At 48.3% G+C, this 21,731-nt stretch overlaps 1 protein-coding gene across 3 annotated transcripts in view; it reads right to left on the reverse strand.

Moving 5' to 3' along the window:
* Positions 1-8,296: 8,296 nt before the first annotated feature.
* CEP250 (centrosomal protein 250) overlaps positions 8,297-21,731 on the reverse strand; it is a 114,433-nt gene continuing 100,998 nt past the window's right edge. For 2 of the 3 annotated variants that reach the window (XM_077832348.1, XM_077832346.1), the window contains exons 28-33: positions 18,583-21,003; positions 11,963-12,070; positions 11,472-11,627; positions 10,186-10,299; positions 10,020-10,067; positions 8,297-9,395 (exon numbers count right to left, since the gene is read on the reverse strand). In XM_077832348.1, coding sequence (XP_077688474.1) covers positions 9,102-9,395; positions 10,020-10,067; positions 10,186-10,299; positions 11,472-11,627; positions 11,963-12,070; positions 18,583-21,003 — 3,141 coding nt within the window. In that variant the 3' untranslated portion in view covers positions 8,297-9,101. The remainder of the gene's footprint in view (positions 9,396-10,019; positions 10,068-10,185; positions 10,300-11,471; positions 11,628-11,962; positions 12,071-18,582; positions 21,004-21,731) is intronic. The other variant, XM_077832349.1, reaches the window with a different exon arrangement.

Below are 21,731 nucleotides of genomic sequence, written 5' to 3' on the forward strand. Positions count from 1 at the left end.
GGGCATTATGCTGCCACATGTCACATCCCCACCCCACATCCATTTTGTACATGGAGTTTGAATAAGGAGCTGGGGTTTGACTGGCTGTAAGTGACAAAATATATATTTGGTCACCCCTGCAGGCTTTATTCTAGTTTGAAGAGATGAGGATATGCCACTCCCAGAGGTAAACCTTTATTTCTGGTCTGACAAATATATTACCCCAATTTTTATTTTGTATTTTCTTTTTTAGTAAACATACAATATGCATGCAAAAATTGACACCCCCCCCCAAAATTGACCAATTTGTTGCAAATCCATCTGTAATGTTTTAACAGACATTATATGATTGCTACAAATTAAGAAGTTTAGTGGAATTTTGGTTTGTTTTTAGATGAATTAAGAACAGGACAAATGGCAAAATTTATGAAAACTTGTTTAATTTAGTACAGATGTAAAGCATTGGTTTATGATTCGTGCTGTGTCTTTTGCTCATTACATCACAAAAGTAATAATACATTGCTTAGGCACAGTTGTCTCCCAAATAATCATGTTTATTAACTCTATGCAAACATACCAGGCCTAGCTTAATGCGTACTGCTGCTCTGAGTGATTTCTGATGGCTTCTAAAACATAGAAAATAGTGAACATTACTACATGCTCACAAACGGCTTAAATGAATATTACCCTTTTCTGTATGCTACAATTAGTTGAGTCAGCTAGTGTCTTTAGTGTTGCTGAGAACCTCGTAAACGGCAATAAGAATAGGAGGACTTGTGGCATCTTAGAGACTAACAAATTTACTTGAGCATAAACTTTCATGAGCTACAGCTCACTTCATCGGATGCATTCAGTGGAAAATACAGTGGGGAGATTTTATACACACAGAGAACATGAAACAATGGGTGTTACCATACACACTGTAACTGTAAACAGCAATGTAGATAGTTGAGGGTCACATTTTTTAATCTTTCTGTGATCAGACTTAAGTGCAAGTGTAATTAATAAGATGCCTGGTTCACCATTAATGCAATGATGGGTATGCAGTTGATGTAATCCTTTGCATTTGTTCACTTTGACTATGAAATTGTAAAAGTAAATTTGCTATTTATTATCATAAAATATTGTAATTAATTGAGCAATTGTTGCTGCTGTTGTTCGAGGTGATTACTGGTGACACCTAGATTTAAGCATTCCTAAGGATTTGAATGATAAGATCCCATTTTGCACAGAAGGGAAGTTTCTTTATACATTTCTGCGTAGAATTGTGCAAAATTTGGTGCTGCCTTCCTCTCCAGAAGGAGTTTTTTTATGATCTGTAATCCTGACTGAAACAACTACTGTGCCAAACTTCTACATGGAGGGGAAACTTCAACAAAGGTGTGTGTACAGAAAGACCGGTAACAGGCTTTCATAGTAGATTCAAAGATTTCACTGTTTACCCCTTTTTCCAGATCATTTATGAATATGTTGAATAGGACTGGTCCCAGTACAGACCCCTGGGGGACACCACTATTTAAACCTCTCTCCATTCTGAAAACTGACCATTCCTACCTTTTGTTTCCTATCTTTTAACCAGTTACCAATCCATGAGAGGACCTTCCCTCTTATCCCATGGCAGCTTACTTTGCTTAAGAACCTTTGGTGAGGGACCTTGTCAAAGGCTTTCTGGAAATCTTAGTACACTATATCCACTGAATCCCCCTTGTCCACATGCCTGTTGACCCCTCAAAGAATCGTAGTAGATTGGTGAGGTATGATTTCCCTTTACAAAAACCATGTTGACTCTTCCCCAACAAATTATGTTCATCTATGTATCTGACAATTTTGTTCTTTACCATAGTTTCAACCAGTTTGCCTGATACTGAATTCAGGCTTATCAGCCTGTAATAGCCGGGGTCACCTCTGGAGCCCTTTTTAAAAATTGGGTCACATTAGCTGTTCTCCAGTCATTTGGTACAGAAGCTGATTTAAATGATAGGTTACAGACTAGTTAGTAGTTCTGCAGTTTCACATTTGAGTTCCTTCAGAACTCTCGGGCGAATACTATCTACTCCTGGTGACTTATTACTGTTTAATTTATCAACTTGTTCCAAAACCTTCTCTAAAGACACCTCAATCTGGGACAGTTCCTCAGATTTGTCACCTAAAAAAAATGGTTTGAGAATCTCCCTCACATCCTCAGCCATGAAGACCAATGCAAAGAATTCATTCAGTTTCTCTGCCATGGCCTTATCATCCTTGAGTGCTCCTTTAGCATCTCAATCGTCCAGTGGCCCCACAGGTTGTTTAGCAGGCTTCCTGCTTCTGATGTACTTAAAAAAACTTTTGCTATTACTTTTTGCGTCTTTGGCTAGCTGTTCAAATTCTTTTTTGGCCTTTCTAATTATATTTTTACACTTCACTTGCCAGAGTTTATGCTCCTTTCTATTTTCCTCATTAGGATTTATCTTCCACTTTTTAAAGGATGCCTTTTTGCCTCTCACTGCTTCTTTTACTTTGCTGTTTAGCCACGATGGCACTTTTCTGGTTCTCTTACTATGTTTTTTAATTTGGGGGTATACATTTAAGTTGAGCCTCTATTATGGTGTCTTTAAAAAGGCTCTGGCGTAACCTTATACTCTATGGGTTTGTGGGGTTTTTTACCAGTGAAAGAGCCTGACACAGTAATATCCTACTTAACCTCTATTTATTAACAATCACCAAAACAGAATGCAAGTCACATGTGATGCTCACCACTCCCAATAAGACAGATGAACTTTTCTTGATGACCAGTCAGGATCAGGTCATCTGGGGACTCCAGTTTCTGCACAGTGTCATTGGCAGAGTGTTGAGGTCTGGCAGTTCTGACGGGGCTGTGTCCTGGAGCTGGTTCCCAAAGAACTTCCTTTTGGACTCCAGTTTGTATAGTGAAACTTGAATCCTGCTTAGCTTTACCTTAACCAATCATTATACTAACATTTTACTAACCAATCCCAACATACTGTAACAAAATTATCTAACCAGTCCTACACCACCATCTTCATTAATTTACACCTAGCAAAATTAATTATGTTACAGACAGAAACAATTAAAGAACCAGAGACCATACAAACAATAGGGAAGTGGAGACCATAAAGACAAAACAATAAAGAAGTGAGGATTTCACAACCACCACTATTAAGAAGTGATTTCTTGACAGACAGCATGTTATCAAACTAAGTTTTCTTTAACCATCTTAAGATCTGTTTTTTCCTCTGGTGATAGGCCACTAGGACCAGATGTCCTTCTTAACAGCCTGATATTACATTGCTTTAATGTAATTTAGATGGAATGTGAGGATGGGACTTTCTGCTTCTTAGCTAATGGCTGCTGCTCTCTTAATATGGCTGCAGACAAAGGCCTTAGGCTTTAGGCCTTACAATATGGCTACAGGAAAAGGCCTTATCCTTACAACTCTAGTTCACCCATCTTATTATTTAGACTTCTAGCATTGGTATATAAGCCCTTTAAAAACTTGTCACTTTTTAGCTGTTTGCCATTACATGATGTAATTGGATGGGACTTTTTTTCATTTGACTCTTTCTTATCAGATCCTACCTGTATTTTAACATCTTCCATCCTCTCCTCCTTACTAGGACATAGAGAATCTCCATGAATAGATCCTCCCGTAAGGGATGTCTCTGTCCGAACTCTTGTGGTTAGTCATCCGCAGGTGTTGACTCATGTTCCTGTGGTTGGTAGGTGTCATTATGGTCAGAATTCCCCCTTGCACATTTTAAGTTCCCCAAAACTTAGGGGTTGTTACTGTGATGGGTTCCCCCCGGGGTGCCACCTGAAACTGGGGTATGACTGAGCCCGCCTGACCCACCAGCCTGGGCTCCCTTTAAACTGTACTTTTATGACAGGCCCTCAAGCCCCCTCCAATACACATACAGGTAGGGACACATCCAGCTGCAGCTACACACAGATGCTGAGATCAGCTCCACATGGGAAGGCTAAGCTAAGGCACCTCCCAGTTCTTAAGGCTCACACCCCGCACTGGAGTGTAAACCCAAAATTATACCATCTTGCACTGCACAGAGAACTATACAGCATAAGCTCTTGAAATTCGCCCCCTTCCCTCAATGTGGAGAGGAATATACACAGCTCTCTGACTCAAGTAATGACTTCCGCACACGCTGGCTTTAGACAAAGCAAAAATAAATTTATTAACTACAAAAGACAGATTTTAAGTGATTATAAGGGATAGCAAACAGATCAAAGCAGATTACCTAGCAAATAAAACAAAAATGCAATCTAAGCTTAATATACTAAAGAAATTGGATATGAGTAGCACATTCTCACCCTAGATGATGTTTAAGCTGGCTGCAGGCTCTTAAAGGAAAGCTGCACTTACTTGCAGTTTAAAACCCCAAGTATTCCTTTCATAGGCTAGAAATCCCTATCGCTTGGGTCCAGCCCTTCTCCCCAGTTTAGTCCTTGTTTCTCAGGTGTTTCCAAGAGTCTCCTTTGGACAGGGAGTCAGTGAAGAACCACGATGATGTCACTCCCCTGCCTTAAATAGCTTCTGCATATAGTGGGAACCCTTTCTCTCCCCTCTTTGGTCCCATGCCCTGTCAGTGAAAAAACACTTGTATTCCAAGATGGAGTCCAGTACCAGGTGACTTGGTCGCATGCCCCTGTAAGGACACAGCAGGCATGACTCAGAGGTTGTTTGTAGCATCCTTAGCAAGGCTCCTTGGTGGGAGACTAGCATCTTCTAAGACCTATTGTTCTGCCTAATGGCCCTTCCCAGCCAGCCATCTAGACTGATTGCATTCTGCCTAGAGAGCGTTCCCCAGGTGTAAACACATTTGTAATAGATTGGCAACAGCATGCTTATTGGGTAAGATCTGAGTTGTATATTAACTTGGGTGTGTGGCTGGCCCTTTAGGATCAGAAGAACCTTTTATTTGATGAAATTGGTTTTAAAGAACTACTTGTCTTTAAGTCTAGTGTTTTTGGTGGTGATACACGGACAGGAATTCCTAAGGAAACTGCTTTTCTGACTTCTTGTTAGCCAGTGCGGTGAAACATAATTTTATTTTGTTGCTGGTTTGGTATATCTTGTGGGAGAATAACCACCAGTTCGGGGTGTGTCTGCCTTGTTTCTCAGCAGTTTGTCCTGAATTTGGTATTCTCAGTTGTGACCCACTGAGGCACAGTGACAGTTTGGTATCAAGGTGTTCTGGTACCACCTTTCTGGAATGTGTTTACGTGTGTATTCTTGTGCCTAGCACTACTTAGAAATGTGTGTGTCTGAAATATCAGCCCTGTTCTTGCCATATTCTGTGAGCAGGACTTGCCTCTTGCTCACAACTTAACTTTGCTTTGTATCTACAAAGTTTTGACTACTTTAGCCCAGACCTCAGACCAAGCCTCTGATACATAGGTTTATGTTTCAGGCCCTCTTCTTACTACATTACCCCACTTTATGTCTTTTTATAGGGACGATGTTTACCCATCACCCCGGAAGAGGATAATGCATGGACTGAATATGACTCAGTGGGTTAAACACTGTTATGTGGTCACCTTACTTTGCCATTTACACATTCATGCCCCATCTGTCCCTTAGTCTGCACATTCCCTCGCACGACCAATGGACAGATTTTATTTTCCAATCGCACGTCTAGTCTAGGGTGACCAGACAGCAAGTGTGAAAAATCAGGACCCGGGGGGGCGGGAAGGGTAATAGGAGCCTATATAAGAAAAAGACCCCAAAATCGGGACTGTCCCTATAAAATCGGGACATCTGGTCACCTTAGTCTAGTCCCTTATGGTGGGCCTGGGAATGTTAGGCCTGGGACTTTGATTGAGGAATGTAGTTTTGTGATTGAGCCTTGGGGGCAATCCCAGATAACGAATGTATATGGATCATATGGATATGGTATTTGTATTGTATATGGGTATATATGTACAATAGTTATGTGTACATATGACACCACTTCATAGCCAAGCATAACAATTCTTTTCCAATCTGGTGTTGTAGTCTGGCACTTTTACTTTGGTACCACAGATAGCAACACACTGCTCGTCGGGCAATTACAGTTATCACCTGTATTATGATTGGTAGGAGGCTGTGTTTTGAAATACTGGGATAGGTATTGTTATAGTGTGCCCCACAGTGCTATGTATATGAGAAGTAAAACAGAAATTTGGAGTGGTGACATTACAAATGAGGCCTTTATATATAACTATTTTGTAATTAGTTACTACCCAGTACTGCCCATTCATGCTACAGGTTACCCTTACTGCTGGCTGTCACCCTCGAGTAAGCTTTGCTGGGCAGGAAACAGGAGCAGCTAGCCTCTGTTTTATTGGTTGCATTGCTCTGTGATACACCAGTAGCTGACATGGAGTTAGTTGTTTCTTATGGATGCTGTCTTTCCGGTAACCTACTGAATGGACAGTAACCAATTTATTAAATGTTGCTGTGTCAGCATTTAGTATTGGTACCCAGACACTGAACAAGATTGTTCTGAATAAAATGGGCCTTACTTAGGATGCAGTGTCACGGACCCCGAAGTGTCCCGGGTACTACCAGGGAATTTGGTCACCCAATTTGTAGTTACTGTGTAACTTAATTTCTTTATCAATTTGTTTTTTCTTTGCCTTCATGTTGTTTGCTGCCATTCGTTTGTTGATTTTTACCTGTGTGTTACACAGTTTAGCCATGGTATGCACGTTGTAAATGATGTACAGCACTAACACAATACAGCAGGACTACCGTTGCCTTTACAGGGTAGCCAAGTTTAAATGAACTGAAAGGGATTTCTAGCTGATTACCAACATCATGTCCATAGATGGTAGATTGAGGTGTATTTGACCAGCTTTATATTTATACAGCACTTCATTTTTCTTTTCTTGATGCTTGGGGGTTCCTTCCTTCACTGTATACGGAGATCTTCTGGTGTCTTTGTGCTGTGACATTTTCTGGCGTCTTTGGTCTGTGGGATGCAACCGTAAGCAGCTTAAGTTAGTTAACATCATACATTTTTTTGTTTGTTTTACGTTTTTTTTTGTTTCTAGTAACTCAAATTTCATACACAGATTAATGAAGTGTGTTTACAATGTAATAGGGACCAAGTCTTTTATAACACAAGCTATAATTTTGCAATTGTTGTGTACACATTCATTTTTACTTGAGCTGCATTACTAATATTTTATACTAAATGTAATACTTACCTGCTGGAATAGATACTCATAATCTTCTGTGAGAAGGTGAATTGCTTTCCCTTGCTGAGCACTCTGTTTTAGCAAAAGAGTTGTTAACAGAATTTTTACCAAGCTTTTTAGAATTAATTTGGTTGTGATACCAATTCCATTTTTAACTGTTTAGAAGTGCAAGCTTTAACAACCACTACTTCCCAAGCACATAAAAGAAAAGTGTATAAAATTAAACCAAAATAAATGTTAAATGCAAGTCTATGCAAACACTTTAAGAAAATGCACCAACTCGCTACTCTCCCACAGGGCAACAGCCATCATCTTTGACCAAATCTAAGTGTTCATTTAAAGAGTAAGCTTGTCGCTCCAGGGGTTATGAAAAACCTTCCAAACTGAACAGGATTCCGGGGCTGAGCTGTCTTCCCCAGGGCCTGGCTACATGGGAGTGTTGTACCACTGTAACTAGGTACCAAGGGACGCCACTCCCCATGTATGCACTCAGTTATATTGGCATAAAGGTGCTGTATAGCTGTTCCCATACAGGAAGGGCAATAGCTGTGTCAGTATAATTATACCCACACTTGGGCTTGTATCAGTATACCTATCTTCGTAAAAATCATCTCCCAGCCAATCGTTATACTGGTGTAACTCTCAGGTGGAGCCCAGACCTTGCTGCCACTGCTCCTCAGGGCTTCTACAAATTGCACCAGAGAGTCTGGGCAGTTTCCAGCCGCTATCTGCCATTTCCACCCCAGCTCTCTACCTGCTTTTGAAGCTCTGTGTTTTGGATTATTTTCCAGAGGTGCCTTAGCTGCCTTTTCCCATGCTGAGTTTGTTGTATTCCCTCCTGCAGCACAGGCACCAAACAGCTGGCTTGCAGTGGGGAGCAGGGCAGGGAACGTGCCGGGGAAGAGATTTCCAGGGGCTGTCCCCTTCTGCCCAGCTTCCTCACAGCTCAGCCAGGCACAAAGCAAACTGCACAAGGAAGAGGTCCATTGCAGGACAGCGCCCATCTCTTGGCACTGAAGTGCAGGTCAGGAAGAGAAAGCCCCAAGGATGTTTTTAGAACTGGAGCCACATGGAAGGAGGTTTTTGATAGAGGGAAAAGACAAAACAAGGGAAAATAATCCTCTTTCATAGGGAATAACTTTATTGTAAAAGCTGAAATACAGATCCCGCTGGAGCTCTCACTAAAAGGGAAACCATACAAAGTCATTTGGAAGCAGCTCTCCCAGCAGCAGGAGAGCAATCTCTGGGGGCACCTTGTAACAGCAACATTCCTGGGGCAGGCAGCAATCATGCTTCAGAAAAGGAGAATTCCACCAATCCGCTGCTGCCAGTCAACCCGAGAGCCTTTATCCAGCTCGCCTCAAATCTCTGAGCCCTGCCCAGGCCAGCTCCAGTCTCTGATCCCCTACCACAGTCCTGCTGGAAAGTTTCCATGGTGAACACTGCTGCCTATGGTGTTTCCATAATGAGCACTATTGCCCACCCTGCGCCAGGTCTCAACTTTGACACAACCCCAAACCCCTGAATTCACTCCCTGCAGCAGGTCTCTGCACACTCTAGGGACATTCCCCAGGATACACAGGCTGTGAAGAAGGGGGAATACCCATGTTCTTATTGGTTCCATCCTCCCATGTGCAACAACCAACCATGTGGTTCAGAGTTCCTGAGGATTGGTATTCAGATGGGGCTACGAGAAGTCACGGCCACGTTAACGGACAGGCTGGACCCTGAGGAGGTCTGGCCCATGAAAATGGAAGGAATGGCTCTTGAAGGGACAATCACCACCTTTTCCACTACCACGTATGACTCTTCTGCAAGGTGGGCAAGAGTCTATTGTCATGGTACCTTTGAAAATGGCATTGCCAAACCACACAGAGGGTTGGACCTTGCTCTGGCTGTGACCCATTTGCTGAACGCTGATCCTGCTACCTCAACTCATTCCGCTGGGCTGCTCTGGGAGTGGAACTCAGAGGGTGTTTCTCAGGAGATTGGCCATCCCACCCTAGAGCCACCAAGGCCAAGCTGTGGTTCAGGGATTCATCCAACTTCTGCGTTTCTGCTTCTAGAACAGCAGCCTTGGGCTCCCTGGCCACAGCTGCTAAGGAGTGAGAGAGCTCCTGGTGTAGGCCCGACAGCTCCTGGCTGGTCTTTGCACAGCACTTGATGTAGTCCTGCTTGTGCTTCCGCTCCAGCACCAGCTGTGTTTGCAGAAGAGACACCTGAAGGAAGAGGACCAGGCTGAGCTCAAGGGGCCAAAGAAAAGAAGTGACTTGCCTGGCATTCTGCTTCTCTCAAGATCCCACCCCAGTGCCATCAGTTCTCCAACAGTCATGCCCCACCCGACTTGGCACCCCAGGGCTACCAGCCCCTTCACAGCTGTGCCCCACCTCACCCAGTGCCCCAGTGCTACCAGATTCCTCATAGCCCCCTGCCTGGCCTGGCATCCCAGTGCTACCAATCCTACACCCCCTCGGCACCCCAATGCCACACCCCACCCCGCTCAGCACCCCAATGCTACAACCCCCTCCCAGCTGTGCCCCCACCTGGTGCCTCAGCACTGCAAGCCCCATCACAGCCACACATTACTCGGGCTGGGATTGCAGTGCTATAAGTGCTCTCAAAGCTCTGCCCAGCCTGGCGCTGAGATCCCATCACAGCTGCTTCTTCCCTCACCTGCCCTGGGCCCTAGCACTACCAGCCCCCTCACAGCCAGAGCTGGCCCAGTGCTACAAGCCCCCTCAGAATCAGGCCCCTCCCAGGCCCCCATTCCTAGGAGTTTCCACACAGCTGTGCCCCACTGGTGCAGATATGACCATCTAGATGAGAGGTTTTCTACTCCTAACCTGCTTCTGCAACTCGGCGAGTTGCCTACAGAGAGTCCGGGCCTCCTCCTGGGAAGAAAATGCAAAGAGAAGGCCTTTAGTCCTCAGTCTGCTTAGGGCAGGACTAGACCAGAGCAGGTGAAACTCTGCTAGGGTCACATGCTCAGGCTCCCCTCCCTGTTCAGACCTGTCCTGAAGTCGGTGCCCTATTCTGCCCAGAGTCAGACACGGGAAGTCCACAGGCATCTGGCAGTGAGAAGCCAGCACGGTCCCTCTTCAGCCTCTTCCGCTCACGCTCCACCTGCACGCAGGACACAGAGAAAGGGTCACAGCAGACTGCCAGGGAGCAAGGAGCTAATAACCTGGGCTACCAGGTGGGCAGAGAAGTTGTATCCGATGAAGTGAGCTGTAGCTCACGAAAGCTTATGCTCAAATAAATTTGTTAGTCTCTAAGGTGCCACAAGTCCTCCTTTTCTTTTTATGGATACAGACTAACACGGCTGCTACTCTGAATTCTTCGCTCAGAGGCACTTACCTCCAGGTGGTGGCAGGGGAAGGAAGTAGGGCAAAAAGGGCTTCACTCTGGGGAAAGACCAGCTGATGCTGGAGTGAGTGTGTGTGGGTGCAATGGGCAGGAAGTGCTGGAGTGCATGAGGGGTGGGCCAGCAGTGCTGGAGTGCATGAGAGTGCAGTGCTGGAGGGCGTGGGCAATGCTAGAGGGCGTGGGCAGGTGGTGCTGGAGTGCTGGAGAGCGGGCGGTGCTGCAGGGTGTGGGCGGGCGGTGCCGCAGGGCGTGGGTGGGCGGTGCTGGAGAGTGGGTGGTGCCGCAGGGCATGGGCGGGCGGTGCTGGAGAGCGGGAGGTGCCGCAGGGCGTGGGCAGGTGGTGCTGGAGAGCGGCCGGTGCCGCAGAGTGTGGGCAGGCGGTGATGGAGAGTGGGCGGTGCCGCAGGGCATGGGCGGGCGGTGCTGGAGTGCTGGAGAGCGGGCGGTGCTGCAGGGTGTGGGTGGGCGGTGCCGCAGGGCGTGGGTGGGCGGTGCTGGAGAGTGGGTGGTGCCGCAGGGCATGGGCGGGCGGTGCTGGAGAGCGGGAGGTGCCGCAGGGCGTGGGCAGGTGGTGCTGGAGAGCGGCCGGTGCCGCAGAGTGTGGGCAGGCGGTGATGGAGAGTGGGCGGTGCCGCAGGGCATGGGCGGGCGGTGCTGGAGTGCTGGAGAGCGGGCGGTGCCACAGGGCGTGGGTGGGCGGTGCTGGAGAGCGGGCGGTGCCGCAGGGCCGTGGGCGGGCGGTGCTGGAGAGCGGACGGTGCCGCAGGGCGTGGGCGGGCGGTGCTGGAGAGCCTGGATGGGCACTGCTGAAGGGCATGGACTGGCAGTGCTGGAGTGTGTGGGGGTGGGCAGGCAGTGCCAGAGCACACAGGGGTGCTGTCATCCCAGAGTGCCAAAGGGAGCTGGGGGGCGCTAGGAACTTGGCTCACCTGCTCTAGAGTCCTCCTGAGTTGGGTGTTGAGCTGCTCCAGCTCAGTTTTGTCATGTTCCAGCCTTGCAACAGCTCGCTGCAGACGTTCCAGCCGCTGCTGCAGGAGTCTCCTCTCTACCCCTGCTGCCAGCTGCTCCTCATCCTCTCCCATGGCCTGGGGGATGTACAGAGAAGAGTCTCGGTGAGCCTGTGCCATATGGGTATGGCAGCAGTCATGCTGCCCCAAATGCTCAGAGCGGGGAACCTGTACAAAGCTGGCTAGGGAGCCCTACAGAGAAGCACATTGTGCCTGATGGGGAATGCTCATCAGTCGCTCCCTCTGCTCCCAAAGCATAGGCACCAGTACCCCACAGGGCTCAGGAGCCACCCTCCAGCACCTCCACCACTGGTGATTTAGGACCAGGGCAGAATTAATCCAGACCAGATACATACTTCTTACTTCTCCTCTCTCATGTGTACATGTGCCCTGCCCACTCTCCCCTCCCTCACCTGCCGTTTCCCTGCTCTCTCCTCTCTAAGCAGCAGATCCACATCTCCATTCAGAGCCTTGTTTGGAACCCTCTCCTCTAGGTCTCTGAGCGCTGAAGCAAGCTGCTCCTGTAGGAGTGACAAACAGCCTAGATCATCCTCTGGAAGTTAGGGTTGCAGTGCTCCCTGCTGGAGAGGGCACTCACTGCTGTTCCCAGTGAGGCAGACATATCTTGCTCACTGCAGGCCTCTGACTCTGCTGCCGAGCTGGGCAGCGCCATGACCACAGAGGAGACCGAGTCTGCAGAGGAGCTGGTGGGACTGCCAGTGGCCGAATACCCCAATGAGGCAGAGGACCCCAGGACAATGAAGCCCCAGTCCGAACTGTGTTAGGAAGTAGGCCAGGGAAGCCAGAGTTTAAACTGGTTATTGCTCAGTGCTGGTGTCGACATGTTTCAGCTGGATCCAGACTGACCCAGTGGCAGAACACACCGCCACTGTTAGGGCCCTGGGCTGGGACCTGGTGGAGTAGGGTGGGCCCAGGTCCCCCTACCCCCTGCTGCCAACTCCATCCCTGGGGTGGCAGCCTCTCCACTTTAGGCTGAACAGCCCGTGTTTGCCTGTTAGCTCCGCCCTGCCTGAGGGCACAGCCGACAGATTGCTGGCTTGCTCTGTCCTGTCTGAGGGCCCAGGGCCCAGACTGTTTGGTGCTCTGCCCTGCTGAGCGGGTCTAGGCACTAGCACCTGATTCACTAATTCCCTTGATATTAGGCAGGAACCCAGTGATGCAGTGAGGCAGTGTGGCCTCCCTCCGACCCAGAGAGGGAGGGACGACTGCCACCACACTACATGGACCCACTGGCTGCCTAGCAGCGCAGTTAGTCAGGGAGCAGGCCAGCAGGTGGTCCTAGGTGGTCTGATCCTTGACAGCAGAGCCATGAAGGTCTGTTAGTCCTGAACGTGAAGGGTCACAGCCAGTGAGGTACACCCTTCATCCCAATGGATCTCAGTGCCATTGCTGCGCAGAGGGGCAGCACGGTGTGTATTGCCAGCCTACTCACAGCCACCTCCACCACCTCACTCTCGGAGGAAAAATGGACATACTTTTTCTGGTACCTCAATTGAGACTGGACAGCAGCTTGAGGGGATATGCCACACAGTCTCTGCCAGCCAGCCCACAGCAAGGATGCTACAGCCCTACTGACAGGATTTCCTAGCCCAAGTAATTACTAATTCATGTACTGGTTTCAGCTCAGACTCTGCTGTCTGACACATGGTAAGGTTAGATCCTCCCATCAGCTTGCAGTCCTGGAGCTCCTCCACAGGAGATATTGCATCACCCAGCTCCTCTTCGCACTGACCTCAGCCAGCCCTGGCCAAACTGTCTAGACCATGAAGTGAAGACAGAGCCCCGCCAAGCACTGACACTGGCTGCACCGCAGCCACCAGCAAAGGTGTCGGGGCTGGGGGGAGCAGCACGGATGAAGCCAGAGTTTTCTGTGCCCGGAGCACCATCTATCAGAGCTCAGCACAAAGAATGCTGCGGGCAGCAAGAGCACGTAGCCTGAGGAGGCAGAATGAAAAGGCAGTCCTCAAGGCAGGACTCTCAGAGCTCCAGGAGTGACTGGGCCAAGCATATACTGCTATCCAGAATGACCCCACGAACACAGAAAGGGTGAATCCAGCAATGGAGCTGCCTATGGCAAGGCCATGTTAGCACCTCTTGGCACCTCTTGCCTTATCATTTTGGGCAGAGGTTCTGCCTCATTGCCTCCATATAAATCCATGGTACGCCCACATCTTGAATACTGTGTGCAGATGTGGTCGCCCCATCTCAAAAAAGATATATTGGAATTGGAAAAGGTTCAGAAAAGGGCAACAAAAATGATTAGGGTATGGAACAGCTTCTGTAGGAGGAGAGATTAATAAGACTGGGACTTTTCAACTTGGAAAAGAGATGACTAAGGGGGGATATGATAGAGGTCTACAAAATCATGACTGGTGTGGAGAAAGTAGATAAGGAAGTGTTATTTATTCTTTCTCAAAACACAAGAACTAGGTGTCACCAAATGAAATTAATACACAGCAGGTTTAAAACAAACACAAGGAAGTTTTTCTTCACACAACACACAGTCAATCTGTGGAACTCTTTGCCAGAGGATGTTGTGAAGGCCAAGACTATAACAGGGTTAAAAAAAGAACTAGATAAATGCATGAAGGATAGGTCCATCAGTGGCTATTAGCCAGGATGGGCAGGAATGGTGTCCCTAGCCTCTGTCTGTCAGAAGCTGGGAATGGGCGACGGGATGGATCACTTGATTACCTGTTCTGTTAATTCCCTCTGGGGCACCTGGCATTGGCCACTGTCAGAAGACAGGATCCTGGGCTACGTGTTCCTTTGGTCTGACCCAGTATGGTCATTCTTGTGTTCTCATTGAGTGGACTGGAGGTCCCTGGAGCACACTGATTGCAAGCATTGAGGCACACTGATTGCAAGTAACTGTGACCTGAGAATATCTCAATGCCAGCTGGTGCTGGGATCACTGTTCTACAACAGAAACTCCTATTAGACCTGACAAATTCACAATGCTTTCATAGTATGACCAAACAGGGTCATGTGAGGTCCCTAATAAAAGCTTATGTCATACCGATCCTCATAATCTTTGTGAGATATATGTACAGATATTTAAGTTGTAAAGATGTACAGGAAAATAAAGTCTAAATCAAAGCAGGGTTGACAAGCAGGTTTTCACCAGACACAGGATGTATATTCATCAGTCTGCCTTGGTTCACATGTAAAACAAGCATTATAAGCCAACATAATGGAAACCTATTTGCATATGACGTCATCATCAGGATGTGAAGACAGCATGGAGCCAGCATATCAGGGAGGGGGTAGGGAGGTTGTCCTGACTCTGGGGACAAAACAATGAGTTTTGGAGAGTATAAGGAGAAGAAAAAAGACATTTTGTTATCCTTCACTGAGGAAGAAAAAAGGACAATGCTTTTTTGCATTCATGAAAAAGGATTCCCAACAAGATTGGTTGGACATATTGGGAGATTGCTTTAGGTGAAATAAAACTACTTTAGACAAGGGCTTGGCCCAGTGGTTCTCAACTGTGGTCCACTGTTTGTCCAAGGAAAGCCCCTGCGGCACCGGGCCGGTTTGTTTACCTGCCGCGTCCGCAGGTTTGGCCGATCGCAGCTCCCACTGGCCGCGGTTCACTGCTCCAGGCCAATGGGGGCTGCAGGAAGGGTGGTCAGCACATCCCTCGGCCTGCACCGCTTCCCGGAGAACCGTGGTTAGTGGGAGCCGCGATCAGCCAAACCTGCGGACATGGCAAGTAAACAAACCAGCCCAGCATGCCAGGGGCTTTCCCTGAACAAGCGGTGGACCACAGTTGAGAACCACTGGCTTAGCCTGTTAAATTTTATCTCTAGGAAGCACGTTATACTTTTGTTTTATATGTACTACTCACTATCTCTGAAATCTTAGCATGTGATGATAAACTTGTGATTGTTCTCACTCTAAATGTATCTCAGTTCTGTGATGATATCAAAGACCTGAACCTGAGTTGTACCAGTCAAGTGCTGTGTATACTATTCCTTTGGGGAGAGCAACTCTCATAGTGTCATAGAATCATAGAATATCAGGGTGGGAAGGGACCTCAGGAGATCATCTAGTCCAACCCACTGCTGAAGCAGGAACAATCCCCAATTTTTTTTCCCCCAGAACCTTAAATGGCCCCCTCAAGGACTGAACTCACAACCCTGGGTTTAGAGGCCAATGCTCAAACCACTGAGCTATCCCTCCCCCCATCCAGTGACGGGGCTGGATACTACAGGAGGGGCTCAGGGACTGGGGGTGAACCTACTGTTAACCTGCAAAGCAGAGTGAGTGCTAGCAGAGCCCTGAGTACACTGGGTGGTTAGCAAACTGGTCGTGTCAGGGAGCACAGTTAAGCATCAGCAAGTCTCTCTCTCGTTACAGGCAGGAGGATAACAAGGTGACTCAGTCCTGGGCACTCCAAGAAGCATCACATGAACTACATCAAAGTCTGGGGTCTCTGGCCTTCATGGTGAAGGTGCAGGACGTGTCAGTGGTGAAGCACCTGACTGGGATCAGTGGATGGGGCTAGGCCTGCACTGGCAGAACTCTCATCTAATAGTGGCATTTAGTGTTTCTGGCTGATCCAAGCTTCTGTTCTGAGGCTTTGTTCTTTGGGAAACTCTGGGCTGTTCTTGTGCCAGATTTAATATTTCCTGGAATACCTCCAGGAGGGTTATGAAATCCTTTCCACATCTCCAGTGTTAAGGGCAATATCAGCTCTGAGGCAGATGGAATGGTTCTGCTGCACTGAGTCAAAACTGGGTGGCAGAGGATGAACAATGCACCAACTGCCAAAAGTTTATGGTGCTGAGAACACAGAGCAGGTGCACATGCACCAGGAGGCACAGGAAACACAGAGCAACAGGTTCCCTAGCCCAGGTGACTGGGAAGGTATGGGTCTCTCCAATTTCTCCTAGTGCTTTGGATGAGAATTGTGGGTGCCGCAGTTTCCCATTTGCTGCATGTGTACCCAGACGGTGGGGGAAGGGCGATTACTCTTTGCAGAGACCCAGAAGTCCAGGTGTGACGGTCGCCTAGCTGCCTGGGCCCCATGGCCATGGAGAACCCAAAACACAATGACCCAGACATCTAGCTGCCTAGCAACTAATGACCATGGACTGCTGACCCACCCACCGCTACCAGTTGTCATGGTACCACAGGCCCAGTGCTCTCTCCCTTGGCTCTATACAGTTCCTGGGAGGAACCCCCTTTCGTGTGTCAGTCCTCTTCAAGGGTTGCACTCTCTCTGTGGGGCTAAGCCCTTTGAGCCTCCATTGCCACCTGGGACCACACCTCTGAGCCTTCAGCATGCCTGCCTCACTCCGTGAGCTCCCCTCAGCGAGTCCACTCGCACTGGACCCCTGAAGGGAGACTTGCACATCCAAAGAGAGCAATGCATCCCCAACCTCTTTAGACTGGAGTGACTCTCAGACAACATTGTAAAACAGAAGACTTGTTAAATGTCTGTAATACAGCACAGAAAGCCTTTAGGTGAGCACAGAGAATGGGAAGCTATAGCCAAGTCCATCCGAGTCTGACTGGAGCCCAGGCTCCCTCTCACAGCCGCCAGTTCAGCAGCGTTCCTGCTTCTCACAGACCGCACTTAACTCACTCAACCTGCTCCTTCTCCCTCCTCTGTCCCTTTTCCCAGGCAAACAACTCTTGGTTCTCGGCTGGTCCGAAGTGCCTGGTTTCCTCCAGAGGGGTGGGGGTCGGCAGTCCATGGTCAGTAGCTGCTAGACAACCAGATGTGTGACAGTTAAACCTGCCTGGACATGGCAGAGCTGAGCGGCTGAAAGCACCCACATCCATCATTGTGGAGCTCTGTTTAGTTTTAATATGAGGGTGATAATTTACCACTGGAAAGATTACCAAGGGCTGTAGTGGATTCTCCACCACTTGAAGTCTTTACACTGAAATTGGAGGTCACTTTTTAAAAGTTTCCCTCTAACTCAGCCAGAATCTACAGGCTCAATACAGAAAACACTGGATGAGGTTCTCTGGCCTGTGCTGTGCAGGAGGTCAGACTAGATCTGTGCTCACCAACCGGTCGATCGCAATCCTAGAGGGTCTTTTAGTCAATCGTCATCTCCTGCGGCACAGCGGGGCTGCCACTAAGACCGGCTCCCTGCCTGCCCCACCCCCATGCCGCTCCCAGAAGTGGCCAGTACGGCCCAGCTGGCGGGTGTCTCCCTCCGCACACTGCTCCTGCCTGCAAGCACTGCTCCCGCAGCTCCCATTGGCCGGGAACAGGGAGCTGCGGGGCTGGTGCTTGCAGAGAGGGGCAGCGCGCAGAGCCACGTGCTGCCCGACCCCCCAGGGGCCACAGGAGTCCATTGGTCCCTTCCAGGAGCAGCGTGGGGCTGGGCAAGGAGCCTGCCTTAGCGGTAAGTGCTGTCCGGCAGGAGGCCGCACCCCAAACCTCAGCACTGAGCCCCTTCCCAGACGTAGCACCCCAAACCCCTTCCTGCAGCTCAACCCCAGCCCTGACCCCACTCCCAGAGCCATATCCCCTCCTGCACCCCAACACTCTGTCCCAGACCAGAGCCCCCTCCCAGAGGCCACATCTTGCATCCGCTCCTGCACTCCAACACTTTGTCCCAGACCAGAGCCCTCTCCTGCACCCCAAACCCCAGCCCTAGACTCAGCCCAGAGCCCCCTCCCACACTGCAAACCCCTTGGTTCCAGCCCAGAGCCCGCGCACCCTCCTGAACCCCAATCCCCTACCCCAGCCCGGTGAAAGTGAGTGAGGGTGGGGGAGAGCGAGTGATGGGGGGGGGGAATGGAGTGAGTGGGGTGGAGCTTTGGAGAAAGGGGCGGGGCATTGGGGAAGGGGTGGGGTAGATCCTGGGTTGCCCTTAAATTCAAAAAGTGATCTTGGGAGTAAAAAGGTTGGAAACCACTGGACTAGATGATCATAATGGTTCCTTCTGGACTGAACATCTGTCATTTGAAGCAAAGTGCCAATGGATCCCTCAGACAGACACAGACAGCCATCCTTTTCATGCAAGTCACCCACCAAACTGCCTACCTGAAGATGAAGCCGATCCTTATCCCGCTCTGATACCATGCTCTGTAGGACAGCCATTTCCTCCCTCAGGGTCCTACTGGCTGCTTCGCTCTGGGCCAGGGACAAAGCGAAGGCCTGTGCTTTCTCCCTCCATTCTATCTCCACACTCTCAGTCTGCTTCAGAACAGCCACCATATGCTCCAGTTCCTGATCCTTCACTTTCTTCTCCTCTTCCAGTTGTTGGATCCACACCTTCTGCCTTTCCAACTGCTGGTCTCTCTCCTGGAGAACCTTCCTCTGGGCTGCCTCCTCTGTCTCCCATATCAGGAGTTTCTGGATTTGGCTCTTTAGGGTCTCCCCTTCACCAGCTCTCCTTTGCAGAGCTGAGGTGAGCTGCTTCAGGAGTTCGCCCTGTGTCCTCAGCTCCTGCTCTCTCCCTCTCAGAGTTTCCTCCAGGCACCTGACTCTCTCTCTCTGGTGTTTGATTTCCTCATCCTTTTTGGCCAGTGTCTGCTGGAGATGCTGGAGATTTTCTTGAAGACCCTTCGCCTCCTCCTCTTCCAGTTGTCTTTGCTTACCTTGGGCCTTGATCTCCAGTTCCCTCTTGTTCAGGGCTTCTTCTAGAAGCTGCTCTCTCTCTCTGTGATGTCTCTCCTCCTTCTCAGACTGCATAAGCTGGAGATGGTGCAGGGTCTCCTGCTCTTCCTCTTGGTGCTGGAGCTGTTGAATGAGAGTCTCATTCTCCCACTCTCGCTCTCTTACAACTTCCTCTAGACAACTTGCTTTGTTCTGGCAGGACTTTAGTGCCACCTGCATGCTTTCTTCTTGAAACTGGTATATGCTAATTTGCTCTGCCTGCTTGAGGAGTTCTACATCCTTCTCCTTCACTATTTGGCTCATTCTGTCTAGATCCTGCTGTAAGCTCCTGACACACTTTTCTTCTAGCTCTTTCTGCCCTAAGAGCTCCTTGACATGCCCTTGCAAAGACTCTATCTCCTGGTCCCTGGCTTGTAGAGATGATTTGGTATATTCAAGTGTCTTCAAGACAGCCTTAGTCTGTGTCACTGCATCTTCCTCGTGCTGCTGAAGCTTATGGATTCCTTCCTCAAGGGCCTCTATTTCCCTCTCTCTCTCCCTCAGAGTCACCTGTGCTTGTTGAAGATTTGCTTGCATGGCTCTTGCCTGCTTCTTCTCCTCTGTCTTGTGCTCCTCATATTGCTTTTGCAGGGATTCAATTTCCTGCTCTCGCTCCCTTAATATTGCTTCAAGATTGTCAAGAGTTTTCACCTGTTGCTCAGCTTCTCTTTCTTGTTTTTGGAGTGTCCAGATCTGCTCTTTCTGAGACTTAATCATTCCATCTCTCTCCTTTAGTGCTGCCTTGGCATATTCTAAATCTCTCTGTAAAACCTTCATCTGCCCTTCTGCTTCTTCCTCATGTTTCTGTATTTGCTGCATTTGGAATTCGAGCTCTCTGTCTTTGTCTTTTAAGGCTGCTTGTGTTTGCTCCAGATGTTCACAAAGAGGCTTTAGTTTCATTTCCATCTCTTCCTTAATGTTCTGAATTTGCTTTTGTTGTGATTCAAGCTCTTGATCTCTCTGAGTCAGAGTGAGGGTCATCTGTTTTACTTTCTCCCGCAGGTCCTGTAGCTCTCCCTCCTGCTGATCCTCATACTGCTGGAAAATCCTTATCTGCTCCCGCTGTGATTCGATCTCACTCTCTTTGTCCCCAAGAATTGCTTTCATGTGTTCTAGGCTTGTGCGCAGAACCTTCACCTGCTTTTTCTCCTCCTCTTTCAACTCTTCAGCTACCTTTTTCTGAGACATAAGCTCACAGTCTTTTCCTCTCAAGTCTGCTTTGATCAGATCTAGATCCTCCAGCAGTGCTTTCATTTGTGATCTTCCATGTTCTTCCAGAGTCTGGATTTTCTCTTCCTGGAATTTAATTTCCTTTACTTTCTCCTCTAGGTTTAAAGTCAGTTGTTCTAGAGCAGCCTTCTGCATTTCCCTCTGATTCTCTAGTTCCTGAATCTGTTCTTGTTGGGATTCCACCTCTCTGTCCTTCTCCTCTAGGTCTTTAGTAAGGTGATCTAGAGCTGTTCTTTGCATTTCTCTCTGCTGCTCCAGCTCTCTAATCTGTTCTTGCAGTGTTTTCATTTCTCCATCTCTCTGGCTTAAGGCAAGAGTCAGGTGACCCAGATTTTCCTGCAAAGCCTTCCCCAAGGCAGCCTCCTTCTGCAATGTCTGGATTCCCTCCTGCTGAGTCTCTGCTTCCTCACTTTTCATTTTCAGGGCAGAGAGGGTTGTTTGAAGCTCTTGTTCTAGGGAGCGGCTCATCTTTGCTGCTATGTTTGCCCGAGTCTCAGCGGCAGAGACTGATTCCCGGAGAAGGTCCATCTCCCATACCAGTTTCTCCTTAGCTGCTTGCAGCTTGTCCCGTTCATGCTGAAACAGAGAGAAAATGACTTGAAAATAAATCTAGATAACTCTTCCCATCTCAGAACTGGGCTGTAGCTCTACTGCCTGGATGATGTGACACCCAAGTTCTGCAAGTGTGGCTCTTAATGGAATAACTCTTGCGGTTGGGGTGGCTTCTCTCTCCCACCTAATTTTTCTTGTTCTTTGATCACTAGTGGAAACTCAAGAATTGCCCTTTCTCCCCTAGGACTTGTCTACACAAGGATATAGCACTGTTTAAACAGCTGATTTAGTTGAGCTGATGATACCTATGGTGCAGCTGTACGTGCACACATGAGCAAGCTGTGATCACCATTGATTCTGCCAAAATCATTGATGAAACAGCACTATTTTGGAGTGTAGATCAGGCCTGTGAGTTACTTCTGGTTGTAGCTCCTGAAGGGCCAGTGAAGTTACTCTCTTTAGTAACCAGAGATAATTAGGAATGGGGAAAAAATCCCTGAATCATAACTCAAACATACATGAATCTAGCAACTTCATGTATTTATTCATATGAGTATTGTGACATTCTATACCATGGGAATGTGCCCTGTAACCCCCATATTCCTCATTTATATATAATTGTGATCTTACATATAAAGCATGCCACGTGAGGTCTCACGGGAAAGGTTATGATCTGCTGAAACCCACTGTTCCATCTAAATATGTATATCATCAACGTATATGAGGTTATGAGAATGTGCTGCATGGTTGTC

The sequence above is a fragment of the Eretmochelys imbricata genome, chromosome 13 (genome assembly GCF_965152235.1).
Source record: "Eretmochelys imbricata isolate rEreImb1 chromosome 13, rEreImb1.hap1, whole genome shotgun sequence".
Lineage (NCBI taxonomy): Eukaryota > Metazoa > Chordata > Testudines > Cheloniidae > Eretmochelys > Eretmochelys imbricata.